A 14,758-nucleotide genomic window follows, 5' to 3' on the forward strand; every position below is an offset into this window, starting at 1 on the left:
CTTTGCTTTGACCTTGGTTGTAGACCATGTTTCCAGGTAGAAACACAACAGCTCCTCATGACCCCAGTCTTGGTTTTCTCATGCCACTTTGTGTAAGAGCCCAGCCCTAGCGAGCTACACTAGGAGACCTCTCCTTGCCATTGTATCTGGGAAGGCTTGCAGGGGACCAGTCAGCCCTTACTACCCCAGGCTGCAGAAAGAACTCCTATATTTTCCTTGGTGTGATTTTCTTAGAGTGTGTCATTCCCAAACCAGCAAGATATTGAAAGGCAAGATTAGAGTGTGGGTTTAGGAGAAAATGTCCAGGAAGATGACTTGGTTATCTTTCATCCAAACGTTTGGAGACATCCAGCTCACATGCAGCTTGGCCTACTTCAGAGCCAAAATATTAAGAATGTTCTGGCACCTGCCTTCCCAGGGAGCCCATGAGAAGGGTGGGGTGTCAGAGGAGGACTGCGGACTCCAGCCTGATCACAGGCTCCCCTCCCCCCAAGCCAGCAGTGATTCCATCTGGGAACTTCCCTGAAGAAGAACCGTGTCTGCTGAAGTCTCAGTTTGCCTCTCTGAGACCATTTACACACATTTGTCTCCACACAGCCAGCCTATCCCTTGGTGCCTTTTCTCTTTCAGGAGGAAATGGGCATTTCCTGTGAGCTGCTGGAATCAGACTTCCTCAAATGCAGTGTGGGATTTCCTTTCATGAGGTCAAAATCGAAGGTAAGGGGCAGAGACGGGGCACTTCCTTCACAGCTGCCCCCAGCCCTTCCCACCAGCCACCTGCCCTGTCAGCTATACCCTCCCCCAGACTTCTTCTACCCACCCCTGCCGCCACCCCCCCCCCACCTCCCACCTTGTACAGTGGCATGGCTCACCTCCTGTGGGGGGGGAGGATGCGGGGGCGGAAGCCTGTGATCTACTCCAAGTGCACTCCACAGGGGCCCTCCCCACATGCTGTTCCTCTTTGATCCACTTGACATACCCCAAATATGAGAGAACACACCATGGCCTTGGTACTTTGGCAAGCACCATCTGGTTGGCCTCCTTAAAAATCTTCCTCTGGGACATTCCATGCCACTGTGAGTGCGACAACATAGGATAAATGTGGTCTGGGCTACTACTGACCTGCAGTTCTGACTGCCACTCCCCCTGGGCACTCACAGTTTTCTCAAGAGACCTCTTAAAATTCTTAAAACATAAATAATGGTATTGCACTTCATTTCTGTTTAAGTAAAAGAAATTAGACTCACTTTGGTATTTATAAGGAGCCAAATTTTCTAAGCTCAAACAATAATATGGTCCAGCATATTCAAACATTCATGGAACATTCTGGTATGTGCCAGTATTATAAGGATATGCAAAGATACATAGAAGATGTGATTGTTGGAAGCAAAACTAGAATCTAAAAGATCAGGTCTGCCTTTGAAAATGGAAGCTATTTTTCCTGCTATGATTTGAAGGAAATTTCATATTCCTTTGTCTAACCTTTCCCCCCACACCAAAAAAATGAAAGTTTAATCCTCCTCTCCTAAGTCACAGAATCAGCTTGTTTTCATCTTCAAGACCTTTTGGTCCTAGTGCCTCACAGCTGTTTTGCAAACCAATTCGGAGAATGTTGAAGTGAGAAAGAAGATTCGCTTATTTCCTAGCCAGTCACTTGAACCTCTTAGCCCCACAGAACGTGCCTGCTCCGAAGGATGGTGCTCTTACATCCGTGATTCCTAACTCTTTCAGGAAGGCCCTGAACCCTGGGTGTTATTGCCTGTAGAAACACACACCACCACACACACACACACACACACACACACACACACACACACACATTTCATGAAAATCTTTCCAGCAACAGAAAATTGACTTCATTGAAAAACGTTAACAGTTGTCATTTCATAGTAAAATCCAGCCTGCATCCCAAATCAAACCCAAGGTGTGTCTTGCTCGTTTTAGTTTAAAGATTTTTTTAAAAGAAAATTGTATCCCTTTCACATTCGGATTCAGGATCACTTACCATAAAGAGAGGGTAGTCATAAAAATGGATACAACAAAAACAAAGCCACATTGAATTCTGGAGCATTAAATTTTGTCAAAATTCATTAACTCTCAAAGAGTCATGGAACTAATGGAAGTATGAACGTTGGAAAGTTGAATTTTTTCCCAGCTCGGTGATACTACTACCTTCCTCCCACATATAGAGGTTTAGCCCAGAGCAACGCTAACCCAGGAGGGAGGGGGTCTAGGGCTTAGTCCCTGGAAAATGCCCAAGAAGTGACCCAGCAGGGCCAGGGACTGCCCCTGTCCACACCTGGTCTGCCCTCCCCTGTGCCAAAGCCCCTGTGGCTCATCAGGCTGCAGGCTACCTGCTGAGCCTCTGGACGGTCCCATCAGCTTACTTTGGTGGCCCTCTGTTTCTGTCTCACGACCGGCCTGCCAGATTCCTGGCTTTCCATTCTCCCAGGCCTCCCTCTCTGATTTCAGCTTCTCACTTCACCTGGGGCTTTAGAGTATTTAATTCAGATCTCCTCCAAATTCTGACTCTGTGCTGGGACAAGACCCTTGACTTTCCCTTCCCTTGTGTCCTCCAGCTCTGCTTCCCATCCTGTCACCACATCCCACCTTCCCTGGCAACTGACAAGCCCCACTGTAATAGAAATTTCAGTCTAGAGAGGGGTGTCCAGTGTCCACTGTGTTTGATGGTCAGCGTTCATTACTTTCAGGTGGCATTCAGTGCAGTTGAACCCAGCATCACGAAGTTAGACCAGGGGCTGCCACTAGACACTAAGGAAGCCAAGTATTTAGATAAAAAACAGTTATAGACCCTCAGAACTTGATGGAACTTAAGAATCATTTTGTCCATCCTCTTCTTTTTCATTGAAATGTGAAGAGAGTAAGTGTCTTGGCCAAGATCACATACTCAGTTTGTAGTAGAGCTTGGTTCTGTAACTCCTACCCTGGGGTCCCTCTCACATTCTCACACATGCCTAATATGTATATAGTGAAAACCATTGGCTCAGGGCTGTCTTTCCCAAGTCATAGGATGCTCACCATGGGGAGTACCTGAAGTGATTGTAGGCAGTCCCTGAGATTATTTTAAGCAAAACATGGACACGGCACTATACAGCATTGACTCTGACGGCAACACAGTTATTACCTATTCAGTACTCTTCCTCCCTGATCACATCAGAAGAAAGTCTCCCATAGTGCCAGCCTGTCTTTAACACCCCCCTAGCACTTGTTAGTCTCTCTCTTACCAAATAGAGTGGACCTTAAGCCCAGAGCCTTCAGCAGGCAACAGAATGCAACAATGCTTGGTTTCCATTTATTTTTATGAGCACCTTCTCTTACTGATAAGTGATCCCGAGTCCCACCTATGATCATGTTAGAAATTTTCCTTCTAAAGTAGTACAGCCGCTCTGGAAAACAGTATGGTGCTTCCTCAAAAAGTTAAAAATAGAGCTACCCTACCACCCAGCAATTGCACTACTGGGTATTTACCCCAAAGGATACAAATCATAGTAATCAGTAATCAGGATACAGTACACCTGTATCCCAGTGTTGATAGCAGCAATGTCCACAACAGCCAAACTATGGAAAGAGCACAGATGTCCATCAACAGATGAATGGATAAAAGAGGAGATATGGGGGATATATATGTATATACACACATATATACATATACATACACAATGGAATATTACTCAGCCATCAAAAAATGAAATATTACCATTTGCAATGATGTGGATGAAACTGATGTATATTATGTTAAGTGAGATAAGTCAATCAGAGAAAGATTTATCATATGATTTCACTCATATGTGGAATTTAAGAAATGAAATAGAATCATAGGTGAGATCAGACAGGGAGACAAACCATAAGAGACTCTTAACTCTAAGAAACAAACTGGGGGTTGCTGGAGGGGAGCTGGGTGGGGATATGGGGTAACTGGGTGATGGGCATTGAGGAGGGTATGTGATGTAATGAGCCCTGGGTGTTACATGCAGCTGATGAGTCACTGAACCCTACCTCTGAAATGAATAATACACTATATATTAATTAATTGAATTTAAATAAAATTTTAAAAAGTAAAGTCTTTAAACAAAAAAAGTGGCAATGAAAGTGCACAGTAAATGACGCAGGTGATGTGGCACCAGCTGTGACAAACATTAGGAAGATGGTGTGTGAGTGATACTTAGAAAGGTCTGGTTTAAGAGACAAGCATATTAACTTCCTAGAGAACCTCAGTTGCTGAAAAACAGTATACCTCTCACCAGAACACACTTCAGGCTTGGTTTTATTGCTCAAGCTGTCTCTCTGTCCTGGCAACCAGAAAGAAATGCATAAAAAATAAAGCTTGTCATGCAAATGAGCTTCCAGAGGTCGTAAACTGCAGAAAACTGTAGTGTTTAAGTTTGGAATGCTTGCTGATGCCAGATGTCATTTTCTTTTCCCCTAGTATGAATTCAGCGTGATCTTTGACACAAGCCACCTGTCTGGGGAAGAGGAAGTTCTTAGCTTCATCATTACTGCTCAGAGGTAAGGAGGGTATTTAATTTTTTTTTCAAAGATAAAAGATTTATGGGAACAGGAAAGGACATTCCCTGGTCATGCTTTGATGATGCTCAGGATGCTGAGGAGGAAGAAACAGTTCAGTGATAAAGCCCCCGACCGCTGGCTGGAACCAGATCTCTCAGGGATGGTGCCTGTCTGGTTCTGCCTGTGCAGCTACCAGGTCAGACTGAACTGGGAGGGACTGGGGATCATCCAGTCAGAGGTAATGATTTTTACAGCCAAGGAGAAACAGACGGGGGAGGTGAGGATTCCGATCCAAGCCCACGTGGTTATTAGTTCACAGACTTCCCTGTGGGTTGCATTCCTTGATGCAGGGAGAGGGTACAGCAGTCTGAAGGCCTGCGCAAGTCTGTTGTCAGCTGCCTCCACAAGCCAGAACCCATGTGCACCCTGAAGCGCCATTTGGGTAGAGCTTGGCTGACAGAGGATGGAAAGAGAGGTATTCAGATGGGTGATTAGGAAAAAACAAGCTTTGAATGGGGTGTAGGCTGGATACCCAAGGCTACCTTTGTAATTCGAATTTTTATTTGGAAGAGATTTTAAACTTGCCAGAAATGTTGCAAAGCATAATTCAAGGAACTTCCATGTAGCCTTTACCCAGCTTTACCCAACGCTGACACTTTGCTCTGTTGACTTTATCATTCTCTACGTATAGTTTTTTTTTTCTCAACCATCTGAAAATAAGTCGCAGAAATTATGCCTCCCTCCCGTAAGTACTTCAGTCTGCCTTCCCTAAGAATGAGACCATCTTCTTAAATAACCAGTATAGTTAGCAAATGCAGGGAATTTTAACACCAAGACAATACTATTATTTCAACTGCCACCCATGTTCCAATTGTGTCAGTCATCCCAATGACTTTGCAGCCACTCTTCCACTGGTCCAGAGTCCAGTCAAGGATCATCTATTGTGTTCAGTTATCTTGTCTTATCTAGAGTTGCCTTAACCTCCACACAAAATTTCATGCCAAAGATCCTAAGTCCATCCCAGAGGTGGTCTAGAGATCTGAACTAAACACCCTGAAGGCCAAGATCAGGCAGGATCCACTGAAAATGATGAGAAAACAAAACGAGGAACTGCATGGCTAATAGAGGCCAGGAAGACGGAAGGCCAGACACCAGGTGAGCAGGCAGTGGGAACCAAGACTGCAAGTCAACCAGGGAAAGATGGTCTGAGGAGTCACAAGGTTAGCACAGGGTTCAGATATACAGACCCATGGGATCTGGGGTGCAGAGTAAGGCCACTGGCTCAGCTTTATAGATCTAAGGCCCCCACTCCTCCCCCCAACCCCACCATCACCACCGCCTGCATGGTCACCTTTGAAATGAGTGTGCTCCACAAGCCTTCCTTTGAAGAGGAGAATGCCCTCAGGACCTGAGAAGGATCTCCTCATCCCCTGTTCCCATTTATAAAGAATGCCATTTCCCAGACTCTTGTGATGAGCCCCACTAGGGCCAGCTCCCTGGGGTGATGTGCTGTACAGGATAACAGGGGCACCAGCTAGGCTATGTCTCTGGCCCCCAGATAGAGCAAGGAGTCATGCTTTGGACCACTCTGCCCACTGCCATGCATAATCATCAAGTGGTTGCCATGGGGAAAGGACCAGGCTGGAGCGGACAGAGGGATCCTGGATGAGTGAGAGCGAGTCTTGCATCCCAGAGCATCTCAAGAAGAAGACTTCAGGCTAGAGATGGAGGTAGACACACAGCTTCCTCCAGGGAAGGGGGGAGGAAACACCACAGTGCAGGCACACTTCGCTCATCGTTCAGTCTGCAAATATTTGACCCCTTCCCATAAGCCAGGCGACACTGGCAAAGTCCTACCCTGGGGAAGCTAGTGTGCTGGTGGCAGGGGGATAGATAATGAGCAAATGAACCATACAGTGTCAGCGGGAGCCAGGAGTGTAATGATTCATCCAGCAAGTGCAGACACTGGTAATCATAAAGCATCTTCCTTGTGTCCTGTACTCTCTCCTTAAGCCCGTGGGGTGAGGTTAGTTCTTTCCCTGTCTTGAGGCAGGGCGGTTGTCTAGGACAATCCTGTGTGTTCTCAGGTCTCTCTCGGGTAACGCAGAGTCACTTCAAGTCTCATGGCAAATTCACAAACTGGTAATTAAGGTGTCCCCCAAAATAATCAAAGCTGGATTTAAAGTGAAGCCTCTCTCCCCTCAGTGAGGGTGAGCTGCAGAAGGGAAGCCTGCCTGTCTCTCAGGAACAATCTTGCTTTCCTCCAGTGGTGCTGCTACTGCCCGCCCTCCTTCCCCTTAGAGGAGTTCCCAAGCCCCCTACGCTCACAGCAGAGCCTGTAGAAGGTGTGAGTGAAATAGAAATGTGCTAGCACTTTCATAGGTACTGGTGTGAGCACTCCCCAGGCCGCGGGGGTATTCCAAGCTGACTCTTGCCTTCAGACAGCCAGCCCCAGCTAGGGGTTCTGGCCTCTCAGTCCCTCATCGTATCCTCCAACCTCAGCCTCATGGCAGCCAGAGATCCTTTCGGCTTCTGCTGCTGAGACTGTGCCCTCAGGGACAGGACCAGAGGGGATCAGGACCAAGGGGATCTTGCACTGGTCCCACTCAATAGCCTCTGCCCCAAAGGTCTCTGGACATGCCAGGGATTCTCGCATGTCCCCTTCTCTTTCCCTGGGCCAGGAGAGGGAAAGCCAGCAGCCTTGCCCTATATTCATTCCCTGGGCATGCAGCCCACCCCAGCTTATGATCAAGGGTGCCCCGAAGCATGCCTGAAAGGACAGACACCCTCCCCCCACCACAAACACTTCTCTAAAAGCTGTTTCTCCAGAAATCTCCTTTTGGACTCTGTTCCATCCTTGATGTGACATCTCAGACTTTTGCCCCCAACCATAATACATCTTGGTGTGGTGCATTCCTCTAGATCTGGCATCTCTTACACCTCTGCCAAAATGTGCATCTGAAGGAACATACTGTCATAGTCACCCCCTGAGTGATTCTCGAATTTTCACAGAAACACCAGTTCCCCTAGAGTCTTGGACTATGATTTTTCCCAAGCTCTCCATCTTTCAATTCTCTGCAGTCCGTTCTGGCCCCTTCATAATGGATTTGCTCTCAGGTACCCCCTCTAGCCGCTGGGCATCTGGGGCAGTCCCCAACAAGTGCAACCTGACAGCAGCAGCAGCCACATCTGTGGGATGCAGACATAAAAAAGCTCTGATCTCATCTCCCACTGCTCTTTAATTTTGTTTTCATTTGAGGCCTTCCTCCATCTCAACATTATTTAAAGCTCATGGAATGAAGATTCACTTTCCCTGGGGAATGGCTGTGATGCTGGAAGCATACATTTTCAGAGCCCCTCAATTCTACAGCCACGATTGCATATTTTGGCTTCAATGCTGCTTTCTGTATTTTTTTTTTTTTTAGCATTGTCACTAACGTTTTGGAGACTGTTCCGTCTCCTAAAAATAAGAGCACAGCACATCCCAGTGTGTGTTTGGCCTTCTTTACCTTGTGTTATTGTGTCCAACTTCCTACCCCAGAGGTGATGACTTTCTGGCCTTTAGTTCAGCATGATTGGACTTACTGAACACACACTAAAGCATATGTAAAAAGTTGGTGTATATGACAACAGTATGATGGCTAAAATACAACCTAGCAAGCCCAGAAATCCTGCACAACCTTCTCGCATGGCAAGGGTGACCTATCATGGGGCACTAGCAAGCATTTCAGCACAGATTACATTTTGTTGGGCTTGCAAGCTTTGAAATTGTGTGAGACTTGGTTGTTTCTTATTCATACAATTTCGGGATCACATAATTCACATTCACATAAAACACAACTGTGATCTAGTAGAAATACATACAAAGCAAAGAGAAAGTGGACTTTGTTCCCAGAATCCAGAAGGGCTTTACTGGGGAGATGGCATTTAAACAGAGGAGTCTGTTTGCAGGCTGAAGACACAGAGGAGTAGTGCTGAGGTTGTACACAGGACAGCCTGTTCTGTGACACCCACCTGGGTGGTGGGCATTGTGGGTGATTGGGCATTGGTGAGCCATCTCTGGCGGGGAACATACAGAGCAGTGGAAGATAGGCTGACAGAGGAGAATGGGCTGGGCAGCCTCAGACAGTCTACACTACATTCAAAGGCAAAAAGTTACTGAAGAGCAAAGTGATGCATGCAACAGTTCACCCACAGAGCACGAGACTGTTGAATTTAATACAGGGAGGCAAAAGGCCAATCAAACCTGGGAATTGTCATTCTCCTGCTGCTTCTTGGATCCACAGAAAACTCACTATGATTGGGCGGATACATTAGTATACTGTCTCGGTCCTCTTCACCTGGGGCCGCCCATATCCTGGGAAGGAATATTTGGGCAGGAAATAAATGACATGGAAGGGACTTCTTTGTCAAAAAGAGGAAACTCCACCTGCCTCCCAACCCCACCCAGGGCTGATCAGTGGTGTCAGAGAAGGGGGAGCCAATAATACCACAGTGGAACCTCTATCAGTTAGAATCATGTGTCCATAGGCATCGTAGGTGTCCAGTGGGCACTGCTGGAGTCACCTATAAGGCTTTAAAAAACCACCAATCCCTGGTCAATCCTGCAAAGGTTTGAATATTGGCTTGGGGGAGATCTAGGCATTGGGATTTTGAAATAGTCTCATCAGCCAAGCTGAGAACGACTGTCTGCAGTCCCTGGCTCTAAACTGGGCACATTTCTATTCTGCAAACATCTATTAAGTATGCACTATTTATCAGATGCAATGCCCGGCACATAAGAAAATGCTAATAACTTACTAAAATCAAGAACATCCACTTAGTGCACTAATATTGCCATGTCGCATCAGGGGACACCAAGTATTGGCAGCTTAAATAATGGCAGCTTAAATAATTAAATAGCAGAGTCTTCTAACATTGGAATCATGGATGTTAAGGAAGCCGTTTTCTATGTTAAACACCCAACAGCATATCACAGGAATTCATTTCTTTCCAGATGTTGGTGAAAACTGGTCTTACCGCCCCAGAGGGCGGCCCCCAGCACTTGACTCCTTGCTCAGGCAGAAAGATCCTTAAAGCTCCTTATCTTGAAAGCCACAGTTAAAATATCAATCATTCCATCCTCCCCATCACCACCCTTTGAAGCTCTCCTGCCTACTTGTGGATTTAGGAGGACGTAAAGTTGAGCCTAAACAGTCCTCCAGAGCTCTCTCAGCAGCCTGGCTTTGCAGACCATGGGAAAGCATCCCAAGTCACGAGCTTGCAGAGTGGCTGGGAGCCTTTTGATATTTGGCCTCAGTATCTCAATGTTTCAGCTTCAGCCAGTCTGGAGCAGTACCCTGATGACAGATGAGACGGTTGGGCCTGAGCTGCCAGCAGCCACAGGTGGCTGGACAAATGGCAGGGCAAGGGGTGGTGCTTCCATCAGGAACCGATTACTCAGACCTGGCAGGATGCTGGGTGTGGGGAGGGAGCAGGCCAGGGCATCATCCGTCCCATCCACTCTGTAGTTGCCTCAGGGCTCCCTCTAGCAGCGATTCTAAGGCTTTTATTGCCCCCCTGAGAAAGGAAAGGCAAGGGAATTAGGCCTGGTGGGCACCTGACCCTGCTGTTTCTGCAGACTGGCTGACCTCTGAGTGATGGATGTCACCCCATATGCGGAAGACAGATGAGAGGAGTCAGGGGTCAGAGTCACAGAGCACCATTGTTTCAGAACAATGGGAGAAAGAAGGAGAGGGGATGTGGGCTGCCCTTTAAGTATTGTTGCATTTAGCACTTGCTGGGGGGACAGGAAGGCAGTGGGGGGCAGACAGGAACTCTGCATGCATTCAGGGAATGGAGCGGGGAGCCATCCAGTGAGCTGTACCCAAACCTCAGTGGGTCTTGGGGCCACTACCTTCCACCCCTGGAGTGGCTTCCTACTGGGATCCCACATACATGCCATGTGTTAGAACCAACTGGAAGTGCTGGCTTTGGCAACTTGCACCCAACAGCCTGCCCTTTCCCAAGGCGGTGCTTCCAGTGGAATAATAATCACAGTCATCTTGAAAATGTAACAAAATAGCAAAAAGAAGCCAAGTCTCTCTCCTCATCTTCCTCCTCCCCTTCCTCCTCTTCTTCCTCTCCTCTCCCTTCCTCCACCACCCCTCCCCCCCACTCCCCACAACCTCTCAAATCCCGTATCAGATTTGGAGGGGTCACAATAGAATAGCCCTAGTTGGGAAATCTGACTGACCTGGTTTGCTCTGGATCCCTGGGCAAGTTCCCTGATCTATCTGAGCTTCTCTTTACCTGTCAGAGGCAGATAATCCTCCACCCCACTGGGGTTCCTCTGAGGACCCAATGAGGTCATGCCATGCAGTATGCCTGGCGCAAAGCCACCACCCAATAGCATCAGCTTCCTTGCATTCCCCTTTCCAGAAAGACCACAACAATCCCCATTCTCCATTTTCTCATTCCAAAGGGGATGCCTGTCTGTGGACATACTGCAGCCAGAAATTTATAGGGGAGCTCCCATGGTCTTTACCATGACAGGATTGGCCAGGGCCTCTTTCTCAGGCTTGGCTGGCCATGGATACAGGTGATGCCTCCAGGTGGGAAGTAACTACTTGAGTCCAGCAAACAAGCCCCTTCCCAGCTGCAATGCCCTAACCTTGTGGATCCAGTATTCATGGAACAAGCGCTTACAGAAGTAGCACGTGCTGTTGGTACCTCCAAAACCATTCAGCACCCACCTTTCCCTTGCACCTCCCGGACAGCTTCTGGCTCCCAGCACCTGCCACTCTGTCCAGGCTTTCTCTGGCCAGAGGCCACTCACTTGGGTGCAGAGGGCAGGTACCAGGAAATTCGTGCTCCCTGCCCCCCAGCAGCAGGTCTCAGGAGTTAATGGATAAAGTCCCAACTCCACTGGGAAGACCAAGATTTGTACTCCATGCTGCATCCCAGATGTCCCCAGTGAGCCCAAACCCAGTTGCCCAGAGTGCTGACCTCCTAGATTGTGTGCCTTTTTTTACCCTCATTGCCTCCCCTATCTCTTCTCCACTTCCTGCTGGTGTCTCCTGGGGTTGCCTCCCCAGCACACTGCTGGGACTCACATCTTTGGGAGGGGATCACAGCTGAGACAGCACAGTGCCCACTGTGACTCTGTACAGGAACCACAAACAGAATCAAGGGGACATCGAGTGCACAGCCAACCATTGGAGAGTGACAGATTGAGACCTCACATAGAATGATGAAGCCTGCTGCCCGGTAGCTAGCACTGACCAGCACTCACCCCTCTCTTCCCATGCAGTGGCAACGTGGAACGCTCCGAGTCCCTGCACGACAACACCCTCATGCTGACAGTGCCGCTGATGCACGAAGTGGACACGTCCATCACTGGGTGAGTAGCCGGTGCTGGGTCCCCAAAACACAAAGGTGTCCCAGGCTGGAACGCCATGCTTTTATTTGCAGGTGTAGCCAGGAGTCTTTGGTCCTGCCAGTTCCCCTTCATGCCGGCTTCAAAATGCAGGGCAAAGCTGTAGCTACCGTCTCATGCCCTCCTGGCTTCCTGTTTTCTCCTCTTTCCCAGCCACCTACCCACCTGCTGGGTGACGCAAGAAGTTCCATGACAAGGCTAAGCCTCAGAATTTCTTTGAGCATTCTATATACCTTTATGTACCTATATACCCAGCACCCACCCCTCCCTTCCAGAAGGCCATGATTCCTGGGATTCAGATCTCAGCCAAATGCTGCGGGGCCAGAGGTTACAGCCAGATGTGTCCCAACGCCCTAGCGGTGTTGCAGAAAGGCTCGCCTTGCTGATTAGCTACACAGTCAGCGCTGGCTTTCGTGTTGTTTCTGTTAACCCCCTCTGCAGAGCCAGCAATGGCTCTACCTGATGTCTGTGGTGGGCAGGGACCCATTAGGACGGGTGCACCATGTGCCTGGGTAAAGTCCACGGCCACTCAGTGCCACTGGCATCAGAAGGCAGGACTGCAGCTGCTGGACCCCAAAGCAGCCTGAGCAGCTTTCAGCCAAAGCCCAGGCTTGGAAAAATGAGAACTCAGTTCCTATTTCTGGCTTCAGAAAACAGAGCACATACCTCTTTGATAGTGGAAAAAGGATTTGCACAATTAGCTTAGATCAAATGAGGACCCATTGAACCCGTGCCCCAAACACAAGTTGAACTTTCTGGAGGTTCAGAATTTCTCATTTTTCACTCTTTAAGTACTTCTGGGTCCCAGCCTTGGCTAGAAGCAGAAATGTTAATACTTTGCAGGAGGAGCCATTCTGCAATAGTTCACATGCTGCTGGGTGCTGCAGTGAGCCTCTAGGTGTTTTTGCTCACATTCTTCGGACAGGAGGCATCAGTGGAATATATTTGCAAATTAGCATAGATTTGCCTCTGTTCATGGCTCTATTTTTAACCGTGTGGTTTATTTACTTGTCTCATCAGAGAAATAGTGAGAATATGGCCGGAACCAATCCCTGTCCTTAGTGGGGGAAGACAAAACACTTGATCCTGTTGTCAGGCCCTAGGAGGCCTCATTGTTGAGGCGTTAACAACCCCCAGTGAAGCCATCAGTTAAACGCATAAGTCAACCTCTGATCTTTCCAGGAACATAAAACAGGGCTAGTTTAAACGAACTAGTTCTTGCCATTTGATAACACCAGGAACTCATGACATTTCTAAAATAATACATTTAAGTTGAAAGTAGATGAATTACTGACCATTCATACTTTGTACCAAAATTTTTATATGACTGTGTCTGGGCAAGTAAGCAGCCTTCTAGAATCTCATCTAGAATCCATTATTTGTCTGGGAACTTAAGTGAGTCTGGGCCTGGTCTCATCTCGGGCTTGTTCATATGGACAACATTGAAAGCATCACTACAAATGGAGCTTGAATTCTTAACTACATCTTAAGTAGCCACTGTTTGAAATCTGAAGAAAAATGCTATCATTGAACAGACCCAAACTTTAATACCTAATTTCTAGTGGTTTTGGTAGTCTGACAAATTTAAAATTTTTTAAATAAAGTTGCCACAGAATGAGCTTCAGGATGCTAAATATATAATTCACTTATATTTATTTCTTAAAAACTTGCCATAATCTTCCTCAATCCACAAAATGTTTCTCAAATGATAAAACAGAACATACATAATTTTGTAATCCAGTTTAAAGGAAAACAACGAAATCAAAGCTACCATTGTCTTCCTCCTTATTTTAGACATGTAATCCCAGTACATATTTATATGTAGCTTATTGATTTGACCCTAAGATGGGAAGACATTCCAGGACACCTCTGTTTAGGAAACATGGGTCTGGCAGGTCTGGCTCTGTCCACTTATGGGACAAAGAAGTAACAATTCCAGAATGGAAGGGTTTGGTGAAGACACTGGAGGGGCAAGGTTCTGGATTAGAGACAGATGTTTGGGTTTTCAGGACAGCCGTGACCATGGGTTGCTTGACCGAGGTTTAGGATGATGGATGAAACGCTTTCCTCTTTCAGAATCATGTCTCCAACCTCCTTTGTGTATGGCGAGTCTGTGGAGGCATCCAACTTCATTCAGCTGGAGGACCTGGAATGTCATTTCCAGCCGCTCAACATTACCCTTCAGGTACTGACTCCTGTCACTGGGGGCCAACAGAAGGGCCCACAGGGGTGGGTCTTCTACTAAAGGCAGCCGAAGAGCCAGGTTCTTCCTGGGAAAAACTTGTCCCAGCCTGATTGGCTGGAGTGTAGTACATGTGCTTGTATATATTTTCTGTAACCACACAGAATTAATCCCTTCCCTGTCTGGTACTCTGCTGTGTAGACCCCTCTGCTTTTCAATACTTAGAAGGAGAACTGCATGATAAACATCCCAAGAAGGCCTCTGGCCAGCATCCCAACGCAAATGGCCCCAAAGGCGCCTTTCAGTTCTCCATCATTATTCACATTATGAGCAGGGCAGCCTCATGCATTTGCCATATCCCCTTCTTCCTGGGGTTCTCTGTGCTGACTCCGCCTGGAGCCCACTCCTCCCACAGCGGAACAGCCATTCAGAAGTGCAGGCTTACAGTAGCAAAGCAGTGTGAGAAGCATGCTGCTCCTTCACAGAGCCATGGCTGGCTCTCCCCAGTCACATAAGCATCATTTTCAGCAGGTCCGCTCAGTGTGGACTGTGGACATCCGGAAAAACACTCCTCCTTCTCCAGGCCAGGGTGGGCAAACATTTTCTGTACAGGGCCAGCAGGTAAGTATTTT

General features: G+C 47.5%; 1 protein-coding gene across 3 annotated transcripts in view; it reads left to right on the forward strand.

The window, feature by feature from the left end:
- Positions 1-14,758, forward strand: part of ITGA9 (integrin subunit alpha 9) — a 344,722-nt gene that overhangs the window by 262,315 nt on the left and 67,649 nt on the right. For all 3 annotated transcript variants that reach the window (XM_072726452.1, XM_072726453.1, XM_072726451.1), the window contains exons 19-22: positions 631-717; positions 4,448-4,527; positions 11,819-11,908; positions 14,021-14,129. In XM_072726452.1, coding sequence (XP_072582553.1) covers positions 631-717; positions 4,448-4,527; positions 11,819-11,908; positions 14,021-14,129 — 366 coding nt within the window. The remainder of the gene's footprint in view (positions 1-630; positions 718-4,447; positions 4,528-11,818; positions 11,909-14,020; positions 14,130-14,758) is intronic.

The sequence above is a fragment of the Vulpes vulpes genome, chromosome 11, assembly GCF_048418805.1.
Source record: "Vulpes vulpes isolate BD-2025 chromosome 11, VulVul3, whole genome shotgun sequence".
Taxonomy (NCBI): Eukaryota; Metazoa; Chordata; class Mammalia; order Carnivora; family Canidae; genus Vulpes; species Vulpes vulpes.